This window comes from Lepidochelys kempii, chromosome 16, assembly GCF_965140265.1.
Source record: "Lepidochelys kempii isolate rLepKem1 chromosome 16, rLepKem1.hap2, whole genome shotgun sequence".
Taxonomy (NCBI): Eukaryota; Metazoa; Chordata; order Testudines; family Cheloniidae; genus Lepidochelys; species Lepidochelys kempii.
Window position 1 is genome coordinate 24,377,351 of NC_133271.1, and position 14,418 is coordinate 24,391,768.

At 39.3% G+C, this 14,418-nt stretch overlaps 1 protein-coding gene across 12 annotated transcripts in view; it reads left to right on the top strand.

The window, feature by feature from the left end:
- Positions 1 to 14,418, top strand: part of CNTRL (centriolin) — a 58,529-nt gene that overhangs the window by 38,193 nt on the left and 5,918 nt on the right. For 11 of the 12 annotated variants that reach the window (XM_073314949.1, XM_073314955.1, XM_073314952.1 and 8 more), the window contains 13 exons: positions 537 to 667; positions 808 to 948; positions 1,064 to 1,190; positions 3,747 to 3,911; positions 4,913 to 5,072; positions 7,426 to 7,541; positions 7,902 to 8,119; positions 8,517 to 8,674; positions 8,944 to 9,017; positions 9,583 to 9,771; positions 12,527 to 12,752; positions 13,573 to 13,778; positions 14,124 to 14,264. In XM_073314949.1, the coding sequence (XP_073171050.1) occupies positions 537 to 667; positions 808 to 948; positions 1,064 to 1,190; positions 3,747 to 3,911; positions 4,913 to 5,072; positions 7,426 to 7,541; positions 7,902 to 8,119; positions 8,517 to 8,674; positions 8,944 to 9,017; positions 9,583 to 9,771; positions 12,527 to 12,752; positions 13,573 to 13,778; positions 14,124 to 14,264 (2,052 nt within the window). Of the gene's footprint in view, positions 1 to 536; positions 668 to 807; positions 949 to 1,063; positions 1,191 to 3,746; positions 3,912 to 4,912; positions 5,073 to 7,226; positions 7,331 to 7,425; positions 7,542 to 7,901; positions 8,120 to 8,516; positions 8,675 to 8,943; positions 9,018 to 9,582; positions 9,772 to 12,526; positions 12,753 to 13,572; positions 13,779 to 14,123; positions 14,265 to 14,418 lie in introns of those variants that run through there. The other variant, XM_073314960.1, reaches the window with a different exon arrangement.

Here is a 14,418-nt window from a genome sequence, read left to right on the forward strand (position 1 = left end):
AAGGAAGATATTTGTGTTAAAGTGGGTAGAATATTCATTTTCATGGTGCAAGGCAGATGCAGCTAAGGATGGTTAGATCTGAATCTAAATTTGTTCATTTGCTTTGATGAGAGGGAGATGTGAAGGCAAGTTCTTATTCATTATTTTATAAATGTATAAATGGCAGCTGTCTGGGTTTCTGTGACTAACTTTAAAAAGCCAGGGGAAATTTTTCATTTTATGACTTCATTTTTGTATATCAATCAATCACCCCTCCCTCCTCATTACTAATAAACTTCCTTCAAACCAAGTGTGCCAATTTGCCATACTCAGATAATAAGCCTTTTTATTTAAGTAGGGAGGCCATATGTCCTGATTTTATAGGGACAGTCCTGATATTCAAGGCTTTGTCTTATATAGGCATCTATTCCCCGCCGCCCCAATCCTGATTTTTTCACACTTGCTATCTGGTCAACCTATATTTAAGTGACACCACCAAATGGAATTGCTGTGAATCTCGTTTCAGTAACTTAAAAAAAAATCCATTTCTTTTCTAGACCAAAGAAACTATTCAGAAGTACAGTCATGCCAAGCAACACTTGTCTCGTACTGAGACTGATGCAGAGGAGCTAGAGCGAAGAGCTCAGGAGATGGCTGTTAAGCTTGTGAAAGCAGATCAGCAGTTAAGGTACATTTGGTTTATGTTTAATATTTTTGGTGCTATGTAATGTAGATTCATGAAATGGAAGGAACAAAAGAAGGTGTGTTTCATGTTGTTTTCGGAGACCTAATGCTGTGATATTATGAGAAATAATGAATGTATTTCAGGTTGCTTCAGGCAGATACGAGGGATTTAGAACAGCACAAGACTAAACAAGAAGGTATCTTGAAAGAAATCAATAAAGTTGTATCAGCAAGAGATTCTGAGTTCCAGTCCTTAAGCCAGAAGATAGAAATATTGACTGAAAGGTAAGTATTTAATTTAATTTATTTTAAACATCTGTTTAGTTCACCTAATGGCAAAGTGAAGGGACTACCTAAGTGGTGTTCTTGAACATATTTTAATCCTAAATTTAATAATCAGTCTTCAGAAGCTGCAGGAAGATATTCAGGTTGCAGAAGGTAATGAAGATCATCATCTTCAAATTCTTAAAGAAGCAGAAAATATTCTTCAAGGCAAAAAAACTGAGCTGGAAAGATTGAAAGATCAGGTAAGTTTAAAGAAAAAAAAATATACCCACTCCATGCACTGGAAGTAGAATCCATTATGTTCTGATTTTTTTGCGGTCAGAATCGCCTAATTTTTAGGTTTATTTTAGTGTCAGTATCTTCTCAACATGAAGTTTTACTATTTTTAAATAGCTAGTCCATACATATTACAAATTAAATACTATATACACCTGTGCATTGATAAATGCATTTTCACACCAGCCAAAACCTTCTTGACGTGCAGATGACATGCCCATTTATTCTGCACTCTTTGTTGTCACTTGTTGTCAAGTACTTGTCAAGAAATCAGGGCTGAACAGTATATAAAACTTACCAGTAGAAATAATGTTATAGTCCAAGTTTCCTTTAATCTCAAATTTGAATACATTAAAATTGAAGAGCTGTTCCATTTTTGTACCAAAAAATCCACAAAGTTACTGTAATACTTAGTAGGTAGGCCTTCCACATTACTGTATGGAGTTTTTGCAGAAAATATGCTGTATAGACATCAAGTTTAATTTGATAGTTTGAATATATTACTACTTCCTTCTCTTCCACCTGTTGCTTCTAGTAATAACTAAGGCCCATCCCACAAACACTTGTGCACATAAGTAATCTTGGTGAGCTTCATGGGACAACACATATGCATAAAAGTTACTCATGGGCATAAACATTTGCTGGATTGGGGCTGTAGATTGTAAGCTTCTTGGGTCAGAGACTTTTTTATTTTTTTTAATCTGTGTGTCTATACTGTGCCTAGCACAATGAGGATCAGAGCTTCAACAGGTTCTGCTAGATCATAGAATATCAGGGTTGGAAGGGACCGCAGGAGGTCATCTAGTCCGACCCCCTGCTCAAAGCAGGACCAATCCCCAACTAAATCATCCCAGCCAGGGCTTTGTCAAGCCTGACCTTAAAAACTTCTAAGGAAGGAGATTCCACCACCTCTCTAGGTAACCCATTCCAGTGTTTCACCACCCTCCTAGTGAAAAAGTTTTTCCTAATATCCAACCTAAACCTCCCCCACTGCAACTTGAGACCATTACTCCTCGTTCTGTCATCTGCTACCACTGAGAACAGTCTAGATCCATTCTCTTTGGAACCCCCCTTTCAGGTAGTTGAAAGCAGCTATCAAATCCCCCCCCTCATTCTTCTCTTCCGCAGACTAAACAATCCCAGTTCCCTCAGCCTCTCCTCATAAGTCATGTGTTCCAGTCCCCTAATCATTTTTGTTGCCCTCCGCTGGACGTTTTCCAATTTTTCCACATCCTTCTTGTAGTGTGGGGCCCAAAACTGGGCACAGTACTCCAGATGAGGCCTCACCAATGTCAAATAGAGGGGAACGATCACGTCCCTCGATCTGCTGACAATGCCCCTACTTATACAGCCCAAAATGCCATTGGCCTTCTTGGCAACAACGGCACACTGTTGACTCATACCCAGCTTCTCGTCCACTGTAACCCCTAGGTCCTTTTCTGCAGAACTGCTGCCGAGCCATTTGGTCCCTAGTCTGTAGTGGTGCATGGGATTCTTCCGTCCTAAGTGCAGGACTCTGCACTTGTTCTTGTTGAACCTCATCAGATTTCTTTTGGCCCAATCCTCTAATTTGTCTAGGTCCCTCTGTTTCCTATCCCTACCCTCCAGCGTATCTACCTCTCCTCCCAGTTTAGTGTCATCTGCAAACTTGCTGAGAGTGCAATCCATACCATCCTCCAGATCATTAATGAAGATATTGAACAAAACCGGCCCGAGGACCAACCCTTGGGGCACTCCACTTGATACCGGCTGCCAACTAGACATGGAGCCATTGATCACTACCCGTTGAGCCCGACAGTCTAGCAAGCTTTCTAGCCACCTTATAGTCCATTCATCCAGCCCATACTTCTTTAACTTGCTGGCAAGAATACTGTGGGAGACCGTGTCAAAAGCTTTGCTAAAGTCAAGGAACAACAAGTCCACTGCTTTCCCCTCATCCACAGAGCCAGTTATCTCGTTCTAGAAGGCAATTAGATTAGTCAGGCATGACTTGCCCTTGGGGAATCCATGCTGACTGTTCCTGATCACTTTCCTCTCCTCTAAGTGCTTCAGAATTGATTCCTTGAGGACCTGATCCATGATTTTTTCAGGGACTGAGGGGAGACTGACTGGCCTGTAGTTCCCAGGATCCTCCTCCTTCCCTTTTTTAAAGATGGGGCACTACATTAGCCTTTTTCCAGTCGTTCGGGACCTCTCCCAATCGCCATGAGTATTCAAAGATAATGGCCAATGGCTCTGCAATCGCATCCGCCTACTCCTTTAGCACTCTCGGATGCAGTGCATCCGGCCCCATGGACTTGTGCTTGTCCAGCTTTTCTAAATTGTCCCAAACCACTTCTTTCTCCACAGAGGACTGGTCACCTCCTCCCCATGCTGTGCTGCTCAGTGCTGTCACAAAAATTATATTTTGAACTTTCCAAGAAAGACACCTTCTTTAGCAATAATTTGACAGCCTGACATATTTTAATGTAGATATGAAAGTGGTTTAGGCAGAAGATTGTTAATTTATTTTTGTACTGTAGATAGCCGCTAACCAGCAAGAGCTGCTGCTCTTGGACCGATTATTGGGTCAAAAAAAAGAAGAGCTGCACCTGCTTCAAGACGACATTGCTCATAAGAAAGCAAACCTCAAAGAAGCTCTTCAAGAAGGGGAGATTGAAGTTACTGATAAACGACGACAAATAAAAGTAAATTTTCAAACGTCTTAACAGTTCTTAACTGTTTATCTGTGTAGTTTAGTTCAGTGAAAGGAAAAAAGTTAAAATATTTCATGAAGTTTTCAAAAAATTTCTCCACCCCCTAAAAAAAAAAATTTGCAGTTTTGATAATACTAATGCATAAAGGCCTGATCTGGATCAGTTAAAGTACAGAATCAGTCCCTTGGTTACTTTTTGGTAGTGGGTGTGTTTGTTATCAAACGGAAATGTCAGGATCAGTGGTTCTCAATCTATTTACCATTGTGGGCCGCATCCACACAATATATACACTACCAATATGGCCCTGAGGAGATCACATGGGCTGCAGCTGTGTGCTGATTGGGCTGCACGTGCCCCACAGCCACTGGTTGAGAACCATTGGTTTGGATAAATGTAGCTACAATTTCTGTTAGGACAAATGGTTGGTGAAGAAAAACTAATCTGGCCAGTCTGTGTAATATATCCCGTACACAACAACAAACAAATCAGTCTTTTATCCTGTTTTCTGGAAGAAAATTGGTGATACTAGATGTATACATTTCTGGTAGAAAGAAAGAAATCTTAGTGGCCCAGGCTGTCAGTTCTGCCCTGGTATTGTGAAATTAAAATTCAGCACCAAGACTGATATTGTAAAGCTTTTTCTTTAAGTTTATTTAAGAGATAGTTAGAGTCATGTAGGTCTGTGAAATCAAAAGTTTACAGACTTCAAGAGCAATAGAAATGTTTTCAGTTAAAATATTTCTTCAAAAAAGATCTGCAATGACAACGTTCTTTCATGTTTGCAACCCAAACACTGCAGCATTGTGCTAAAACACGTGCTAAAGTGAAACTGACTAGTCTATTTTTATTATCCAAACTAAATTAAATGCAAAAAGTAAACACAGCAAGAATGGTGATTTTAAAAAAATAACTCGAAGTGAATTAATCTCTTGTTAGCAATACAGCTAAGGATTTTTTTAAAATATGATTTTAACCCTGGCATATTGATATAGGAAGTAAGGTCATTTCTGGAACAGCTGAATGCTCAGAGAGGAGAGCTGAACGCCCAGATAAATGAAAAAAGAACACACCTTTCCCTCATAAAGCAGGACATTGGAAAAGAAGAAGAAAATCTGCAGGGAGTACTAGGGCAAATAACTAAACATAAGACAGGTATGTCTCTGATGCCATGATACATTATTTGTACAGGCTTGGCATGTACATAGATTTTTTTTAAGAACATTTCAAGTTCTGCTTTTTTTCTTTGCCAGCTCCTAATGATTTTTAAACTGTTTCAAGTTATTAGCATTATCAGACACTTGTCAAAGAAGTTGCTTAAAACATACTGCTTTACATTTCTTTTCTGGAATGAAGTCAAAATTTGAATGAAAGTTTTATTGAAAACCTGTCATGGGTTAAATATCTTTAGAAGTTTCAGAAGTGAAAGTCCTTCTTTTCCCCCCTTCAATTAAGAATGGGTTTTCACTAAACATGTGTGTGATGGGGCACTGCCCTCAAGCACATCTCCTCCCCTTGTGGCCCTACACTTACACAGCCCACAGCACCCTCTTGGCAGTTGAAATCATTTACTCAGACATGGGTTCTGAGACCAAGATTCACCATGTTCAGGGTCTCATTAACTCCTTTTTATAGTGCACAAAACCCCCTCCTCAAGTCCAACACTTCTTTTGACCCTGGTGCTAATAATGACAAGCATTCTCTCCCAAGTTCAAGAGTCCCCAGCTCTCCTCCCAGAGCTGGCTTATCATTCAAAGAGTCTCACTGGCCCAGATCCACAAAGGGACTTAGGCGTTAGAGCACTGAGCGTTGCAGCACCTAGAAAAATCACAGGAACCACACCGATCCACAAAGCGTGAGTAAGGCACTTAGGCTCAGTGTACAGTGATTGGGGAGAAATAGGCACCTTAGAACACAATCCACAAAAACCAACATGCTAGGCGTGGAGCTGCCTTAAGCTAGCCAATGGAAGATGCCAACAAGAAGGATGTATCATAGGCCTCACCGTTCTCACAGAAAGGCCTAAGTCTGGGCTTCAGAGAGGTGCCTTTCTCTGCTTAATGATCCCTGAACCGGAACCTCAGGCAGCTTAGGCACCTAAGTGGTTCCTTGCAGGAATGAGTTAGGTACCTGCCTCATGCCACACAAAATGGAGGAGGGGCAGTGAGATGAAGTGGTGGTGGTGCCTAGTTCATAACTATTAGCCCTGTGGTCAGAGCACTTGATTAGAATATGGGAGACTCCTGTTCAATTCCCCCTTCTCTGTCAGAGGGGGAGAAAGTATTTGAACAGGGGTCTCCCACCTCTCAGGTCTGTGCTCTAACCACTCAGCTATGAAATATTTTGATGTGGGGCTCCTTCAGTGTCTCCTGTTGAAACTGTGCCACTGTGGATAAATAATGAAAGAATGACTGGAGCAGGGAGACTTGAACCCTGGGTCTCCCATCTCCCTAACCACCAGGCTACAGACTTATTCCCTCCCCCTCCCACTGTCTGGCCCTTTGACTATTCTATGAGTACACCTGCTGGATCAGACCCTGCACACAAGGTTCATCCACCTATCTTCTCCAGTTTGTAAGCCACTGTGCAGCCTAGGTGGGAGACAGACATCCAGACACCAGCCTGAGGCACAAATATAGGCTCTAAGGGCACTTCTACTCCAAAAACTTACATGCCAAGTCAGTTTAGGCACCTACAGAGTTTGCAGGAGTGTTTTTTGGTTCACAGCAGAACCTAAATGTGTATTTAGGAGCTTAAGTACCTTTTGCGGATTGGGGCTTCTCTCCTTAAATCAGGAGTCCTCAGCTCTCCTGAAGCTGGGTTATACTTCAGACCAGTTGTAGCCCTCAGCCAGCTTTTCCGCAGGTATTCTCTTTTTACTCACTCCTTTCACCTGGCAGCTTGGAGAGATTAAGAAGGAAGTCATCATCATACATCATCATCCCACTAGCATCTCTAAAACCTCCTCTCCTTTAGAGACCCTTATTCAACTGACTTTGATAGCCTTTTATCAGGCTTGGGTGCTCATTAGTCAGCTAGCTGGCAGTCAGCCAGGTAGACCAAGATGGGCTCGTTCTCCATAATGAATTCCAGCATAAGTAGACTAGGCCCTGACTCGCCTTAAAGGGCCAGCCACTGTTACAATGAGGATGTGGTACAATATATTTGAAATTACATATAAAAATCTCCATTTAAAGAACACTAATTGCAAAATTAAGCACTCAAAAATTAGAAAACTCTTGTGCATATACATTGTAATACAGTCTTTCATTACATTGTCAAATATTGTATTTTCTCTACTTCACTCAGTGCAGAGGAAGTGTGCCCATTGATGTTTTCAGAAGTCATTAACACTGTGAATTCTTAAAAATTCTAAAGTGGATCCTTTAGTGAATGGGACACTCTTGGCAACAAAGTTCATTTAGGTGAATCCTGTTTTTAATGCATTTTTGCAACCATCATATTTTGGTTTTCCTATAACTGACTTGATTTTATTTCTTTCAATTAGAACTGAAGCGCATTCTAGAAATGTTGCAACTTGAAAATAATGAACTACAAGGTCTAAAACTACAACATAGCCAAAAAGTTAATGAATTAGAAAAGACTCAAGTTGCAGTACTAAAGGTAGGTGTGTGGTGGAGTAGGTAACTGAACTCTAGTCTCCCAAGTCCCAGGTTTGTGCCCTAACCACTGCACTATTCTTCCTCTCAAAGAATCTCAATTAAATCTGACACAATGCAATAGAAAGTTCCAGTGTGCAGTTTATATTTCATGATAACTTGTAAAATCACAGGCTGTTTGCCTTTGTGTATAGTTTAGTAAAAGGAGTAGTAAGTGCTGTATATGCAGGCTGCAATGAACTCTGGGAACTTTGTGGATAAAAGGTCCTGTGCAGATGTACAGAAAGGTGGTGTTAGCTTGGTTTTATTTTCTTTAATATCTGCATCTGTTACACACATACTGTATTTGTGTCGTATTTCATAGGAGAAACTAGAGTTAGAGAATCTCCAGCAACTGTCCCAGCATCAGAGAGGGGAAATGGAGTGGCAGAGACAGCTCCTTGAGAAAGACCAGCAAGAAAAGGAGATGCTGGCTTCTCAAATGCGCACTCTGCAAAACAACACTGAATCTTTGAGAAAAGAAAAGCAACAACTTGAAGAAAACTATCAGAGTTTGGAGAGAAAATTGTCACAAACTAAAAAGTGGGTGAAATAAACTTTTTCAAAGATCAGTGATTGGAAAGCTTTTGTTCTCTAGAATTACTTTTTGCATTTGTCATGAACAATTTGTTCCTTTTAAAAAAAAAAAAAAAAGGATAAATGACTATACTGTCCATTACTGTGGAGGTGTCTTTTAATCATTCCTACTTTGGCTTGTGCCTGTGTTTAAAACTTCAGTTGAACACTTGCTACATCTGCGATACTGCGGCAGTGTAGTAAGAGACCATTTGAAAGCAACATGTTCAGTCTTGAAATGGGACAGAAGATGTTACTTCCCATAAAACTGCCTGTAGTAGTATAGCTTTTTTTTTTTTTTTAAATCCTTGCCAAATATTTTAAACAGACCAAGAATGTGTTGTTTTTTCTTCACATTTTACAGAAATTTAACTGCTATTGAAGATAGTAGCAAAGCTGCACTGTCTAATGTAGAGAAAATGGACTTAAATGTCAGAAAACTGAAACAGGAAATTGACCAACTAAACAGACACAAAAAATCACTAAATGGAGACATTGCAGTAATACAGCAGCATCTCCAAGGTAAAGAAAAGTTGTGAATTTTAAGTGACAATGTATAGCTTCATATTTTTACTTAAAGCCACAATGTATGTTCATAAGTTATCCAATGTAGCATGCTGAGTGATGTATCATGGGTTAAATTACAGTTTTCTATTAGACTCATTCTTCAAATATTATAGAAAGTTCCTTCTGTGTGTGCATCACACACACACACACACACACTTAAATTCATGGATTGTCAATTCAGATTATTTTCTTTTCTTTTACCAAACATATTTTGTTTTCTGCAGAGAAAAAGGAAGAGCTAGACACACTGACGGGTGAACTGAGTGACTCCAGGCAACAACTTCAGCTGGTAGAACAGGTTAGCTTTGCTTAAAGATTAAATATATGCTTAATCAAAAATTAAAAACTATGTTACAACAATGCGAACACCGAAGCATAAACCAAAGGATGATTTTTCGTTGTCCCCCAAGGTTCATATTTTTTCACGTATGTATTGTAGTACAGCCATTTTCTGGATCTGTGCATATTAGCTCAAGGGTGTGGGCCTTACAGATTGTTTAGATATTTTAGACTTCCATCAAGAGGAAAAAATCCTAAATGAGCTCAAGTCACTTGGAGCACAATACCATTTTAACTAGGATCCAAGATGTTGTGGTGGTGGTGTTAAAACATGGAAGGAAGGTTGATCTGTGACAATGTTCATGTCCAAAGTATAAATTTCACAGTTTAAGATATGTCCTCTTGCAACTCTGTAGTAATTTTCCCAATCCTGCAATTCTCAATAGTTAAGTTTGGACATAAGCAATAAGGTAACATAAGGTTGGCAGAATATGGCCCAATGAGAGGATTGTTTTGTGTAGGATCCTTAGAGAATTTATTTTGAGCCACTATTCACTTGATTTTGTATTTGATCTATAATGCAGGATCTGAAAAATACCACAAAGCATCAGGATGAGTTGCTTAGAGAGCAGGCAACCCTAAAAGAAGACATCAGTGAATGTTTAAACAAGTATAAGGATTGCCAGGAGAGACAGAAAAGGAAGGAGAACCAACTGCAGCAGCTTCAGAGAGAAATCGAAGAGAGGAAACTAGAACTAGCCAAACAAGAAATGGTAATGAGACTCAGATTATCTCTTTCTTGTCTTTGCATGACTGGTGGAGACACAGCTTCTGTGCTTCTAAAATTATTTTGGCGAAAAGGGTATAGGTGTGAGTTTGCAATTTTAATATAATACTTCTATCTAATTTTTTTTAATTTCATTTGGAGAGAAATAGCAATAGAGCATGAGATTTCACATTCTGGAACAGAAACTTTAACACTACAAAACAATGGCAATCCATTATTAATAACAAAGAGCCAGATTCTCCCCTGTGGTGTGACCACTTTGTGCTGAAATGCAGCACAAAGCTTTCTTAAAACCATGGGAAGATCATCCCAGTGTAAGGAGATCTTTTTGCAGAAGAAAGTTGGCACATGATATCTATTCCACCCACCCCACACCTACCCTTCTGGCTGCAGGTGTAGATGGTATCTCAAGAGAAAATGGATCATTGATGAAGTTTCTCTGCACCCTTTTATCCTCAGCTGTTGAGAGCTAGCATAAAGCAGCTCTTAAGCTGTTCTGACCTTCACCAGAGAATTGAGCAAGCATATTGTCGATTTAGGATCGTGGGAGCATAAAGGTGGGATAAATTGAGACATGATCAGAATTTTGAGTTTCAACATCAATTTAAAAATTTTAAAAATAAACCAGGACAAATGTTAATGAAATTGAAGGAAAAAAAAAAAAAGCTAATGTGGTCTTGGGATCCATCAGGCGAGGTATTTCCAGTAGAGATAAGGAGGTATTAGTACCGTTATACAAGGCACTGGTGAGACCTCATCTGGAATATTGGGTGCAGTTCTGGTCTTCCATGTTTAAGAAGGATGAATTCAAACTGGAACAGATACAGAAAAGGGCTACTATGATGACCCGAGGAATGGAAAACCTGTCTTATGAAAGGAGACTCAAAGAGCTTGGCTTGTTTAGCCTAACCAAAAGAAGGCTGAGAGGAGATATGATTGCTATTTATAAATATATCAGAGGGATAAATACCACGGTGAGAGAAGAATTATTTGAACTCTGTACCAATGTGGATACAAGAACAAAAGGATATAAACTGGCCATCAGGAAGTTTAGACTTGAAATTAGACAAAGGTTTCTAACCATCAGAGGAGTGAAGTTCTGGAACAGCCTTCCAAGGGAAGCAGTGGGGGCAAAAGACCTATCTGGCTTCATAGAATCATAGACTATCAGGGTTGGAAGGGACCTCAGGAGATCATCTAGTCCAACCCCCTGCTCAAAGCAGGACCAATCCCCAATTTTTGCCCCAGATCCCTAAATGGCCCCTTCAAGGATTGAACTCACAACCCTGGGTTTAGCAGGCCAGTGCTCAAACCACTGAGCTATAGTTTATGGAGAAGATGATATGATGGGATAGCCTAATTTTGGCAATTAATTGATCTTCGACTATTAGTGGTAGATATGCCCAATGACCTGTGATGGGATGTTAGGTGGGCTGGGATCTGAGTTACTACAGAGAATTATTTCCTGGGTGTCTGGCTGGTGAGTCTTGCCCACATGCTCAGGGTTTAGCTGATTGCCATATTTGGGGTCAGGAAGGAATTTTCCCCCAGGGCAGATTGGCAGAGGCCCTGGGGGGTTTTCGCCTTCCTCTGCAGCCTAGGGCATGGGTCACTTGCTGGAAGATTCTCTGCACCTTGAAGTCTTTAAACCACGATTTGAGGACTTCAGTAGCTCAGACATAGATGAGAGGTTTGTTACAGGAGTTGGTGGGTGAGATTCCGTTGCCTGTGTTGTGCAGGAGGTCAGACTAGACGATCATAATGGTCCCTTCTGACCTTAAAGTCTATGATTCCCTTTCATGTTTTGATGGGCTATAAAGCTACTTGGAATTTGATACATGTTGAAAAATCAGGTTTTTTTAATTGTGAATTTTTCTTTTGACATCAGTTCTATTCAATGCCATATTTTACACGCCTCTCCCACACCACAGTGTTGTGTGTGCTCATCAGCTGCATTTGAAGATCTGGGCCTCTGTGTGTTACAATAATAGTAGATAACTAAAACCAATTTCTCATAGTGGTTATTTTTTTCCATGTGTAGGAGCCACAATCTTACTGAAATAAACCATCATACTTATAACAGTTGTGTTTCATGGACAGCAGTTTTGTATCTGGGAGAATGCTATTAGTGTTGGTCTGATGAGTCAACAGCTTATTGCAGTGCTATGTCACACATTGATAATGGGAGTGGCTGGATGCATCTGAGAGATTCAACATCTGTAGAAGAGAACTCTGAACATTAGTATCATGTACAAACATCCAGCTTTGTAATATCTAGCCTAATGAACAGTAGTACAGTTTGGGGAGAAACTGAACTCTTGTTAAAGATTTTATATAAAGAGAAATCTAAAACAAACCATTTCTTGGGAAATTTTAAAATAAAAAAAAATAGAAAAAAGGGGATTACCCATTTTCTTAATAATTAGAAGTTACTTTTGCACCATAATTAAAAGCAGGATTAAAGGATGGAGAAATGTGTTTGTCTAAATATCCTTTAAATGTTAGGAACAAGAAAAAGAAAAGCTAAGACACTAGCTCATATTCATAAAGAAAATAATTTTCTGTGTTTCTCAGGTTGATTGCTAGTGTGAAGACAATGGAATTGAATTGACATCAGTTCTGACTTTGCCCCCCTGTATTATTTTTCTAATATAATCTGTGGTGATGGTATTTACTATTATTGAGCTGATACTACCCAACTGTCTCAACAAAAGTTAACACTTGACATCCTCTCTTTGTAGATTCTTCAGCACCTCAAGGCAGACACTGAATGTGAAGAAAAAAAATTAGAAGAGTATACAGCTAAATTGAAAGATCAGAAACAACTCTTGGAACAGGAGCTGACAGACCAACAAAGAAAATTTGAGCAGGCAATTGCTAAAGTAAGATTGGCAGAAGAAAGGGTTGAGAAACTGGAAAAGGAGGAGACCTGGTATACAGCACTGGAAGAAACAGTGAGAAAAACCAGTAAGATACTACTTATGTTCATAAAACTATGATATATGAGGGCTGATCCAAACCCTGTTGAAGTCAATGGGAGTCTTTCTATTGACTTTGCTAGGGTTTGGAGCAGGCCACTGAAGCAGATTCTTAATAAATATTGATTGAGCTTCCCTACTTGGGGATGGAGAGTTCCCAGATTGATTTCGCTAGACCCAGTTGTTTTACTGTTTGTTTAGAAGACCAGTGTTCATGAAAATGAGAAAAATTGCATGGTAGTAATTTTCATAGGATTTGATCTTGACAGCATGACTATAACAGAAGGAAAAAGCAATTCCTGCTCTACTCTGTTAACCAGCAAGACAAGTGTGAAGAACTGTAAAACTAAATAGGATTGAAAAAGGAATTTCATGATCTCGTAAAGGGACTTAGATTATTCTCCAGTTATCACCATCTGAATACGATTTCAACCATAAAGACCAATGGAATTTCATTTCAGTGCCCTCTTGCAGTTTTTTATTGGCAAGTGTGTAATATGAGGGTTTGTTGTTGTTTTATTTTTTTAAGATAAAACAGAAGTTAGTATCATCCGTTTCAGTCTTGCTCCGTTTCTCTACCATAAAAGAACCAGTTAGCACAGCAGTATGGAGAAGTTGTGGGTCCCTGAAAACTGAAGAAACTATGGGTTTTGTGTATAGAAACTTTAAGGGCTTCTAGAGCTTTTGTTGCATGTTCCCCCCCCCCCCCACACACACACACAATGATTTTGCAATGAGTGCCATACACCCAATGTGAGTGGATACATTGACTTTCTGCTGATTAAAGTGTTTTTTAAATTTAATTCCAGGACATCAGCTCTCAGAAAAAGAAACACAGTTACAAGAAAAAAACCAAGAGTTTTTATCCCTCCAGAAAGAACTGGAACTCTCAAAGGCTGAGTTAAACCACCTCCAAGATCAGATCCTGTTAGAGAGGAAGAAAGCAGAAAAGCAAATCACAAGTCTGAAGGAAGCAATCAAAACGCAAAGGACCCAGCTTGAGAGAGCACTTAATGTATGTTTTCATTATGTTGCTGTAAAAAAATCAATTTTAATTACTTTGCATTTTTCTTTAGAGAGAAAAATCCTGTATGTCCTTTTGAGCCTACAGGATACAATTCAGGCAATCAGCTCACAAGTCACCCACCCACACTCTGCTGTTCCTATGATGCCTTGCAAACACTCTCTTACTTGATCCTAGTTAGTGTACTGACTGTTCACAACAATACTATTTTAAGTCAGAGAAATGGTTTTATATTTACATGTATGTATGTATGTATGTATGTTTGTTTTTTCTGAAATGAGTTTGTCCATAGGGGAAACAAGTAAAGTTTCAGCAATTTTCACATTTATATCTTAGGAAAAAGAGAATGAAAACAGTTTTTTGCAGAAAGAAATGGCATCAGTAGAACGAGTGGCACACGATAATCATGAACGAGCAAAACGCCTGATTAAGGAGCTGGGCGAGATCCAACAGGATTACTTGGATCTCAAGTCACAGGTATGGTCTAGTACCTAACCATAATTCCATTTTTTCAATGGGAAGTTTTTGCCTGGAAATTTATGTATTTTCTAAACAAATTCATTTTCATTTTTAATCTGCCTGTGTTCACTTCTGTTATTAGCATAAATAAATGCATTTAAAACTTCCAAAC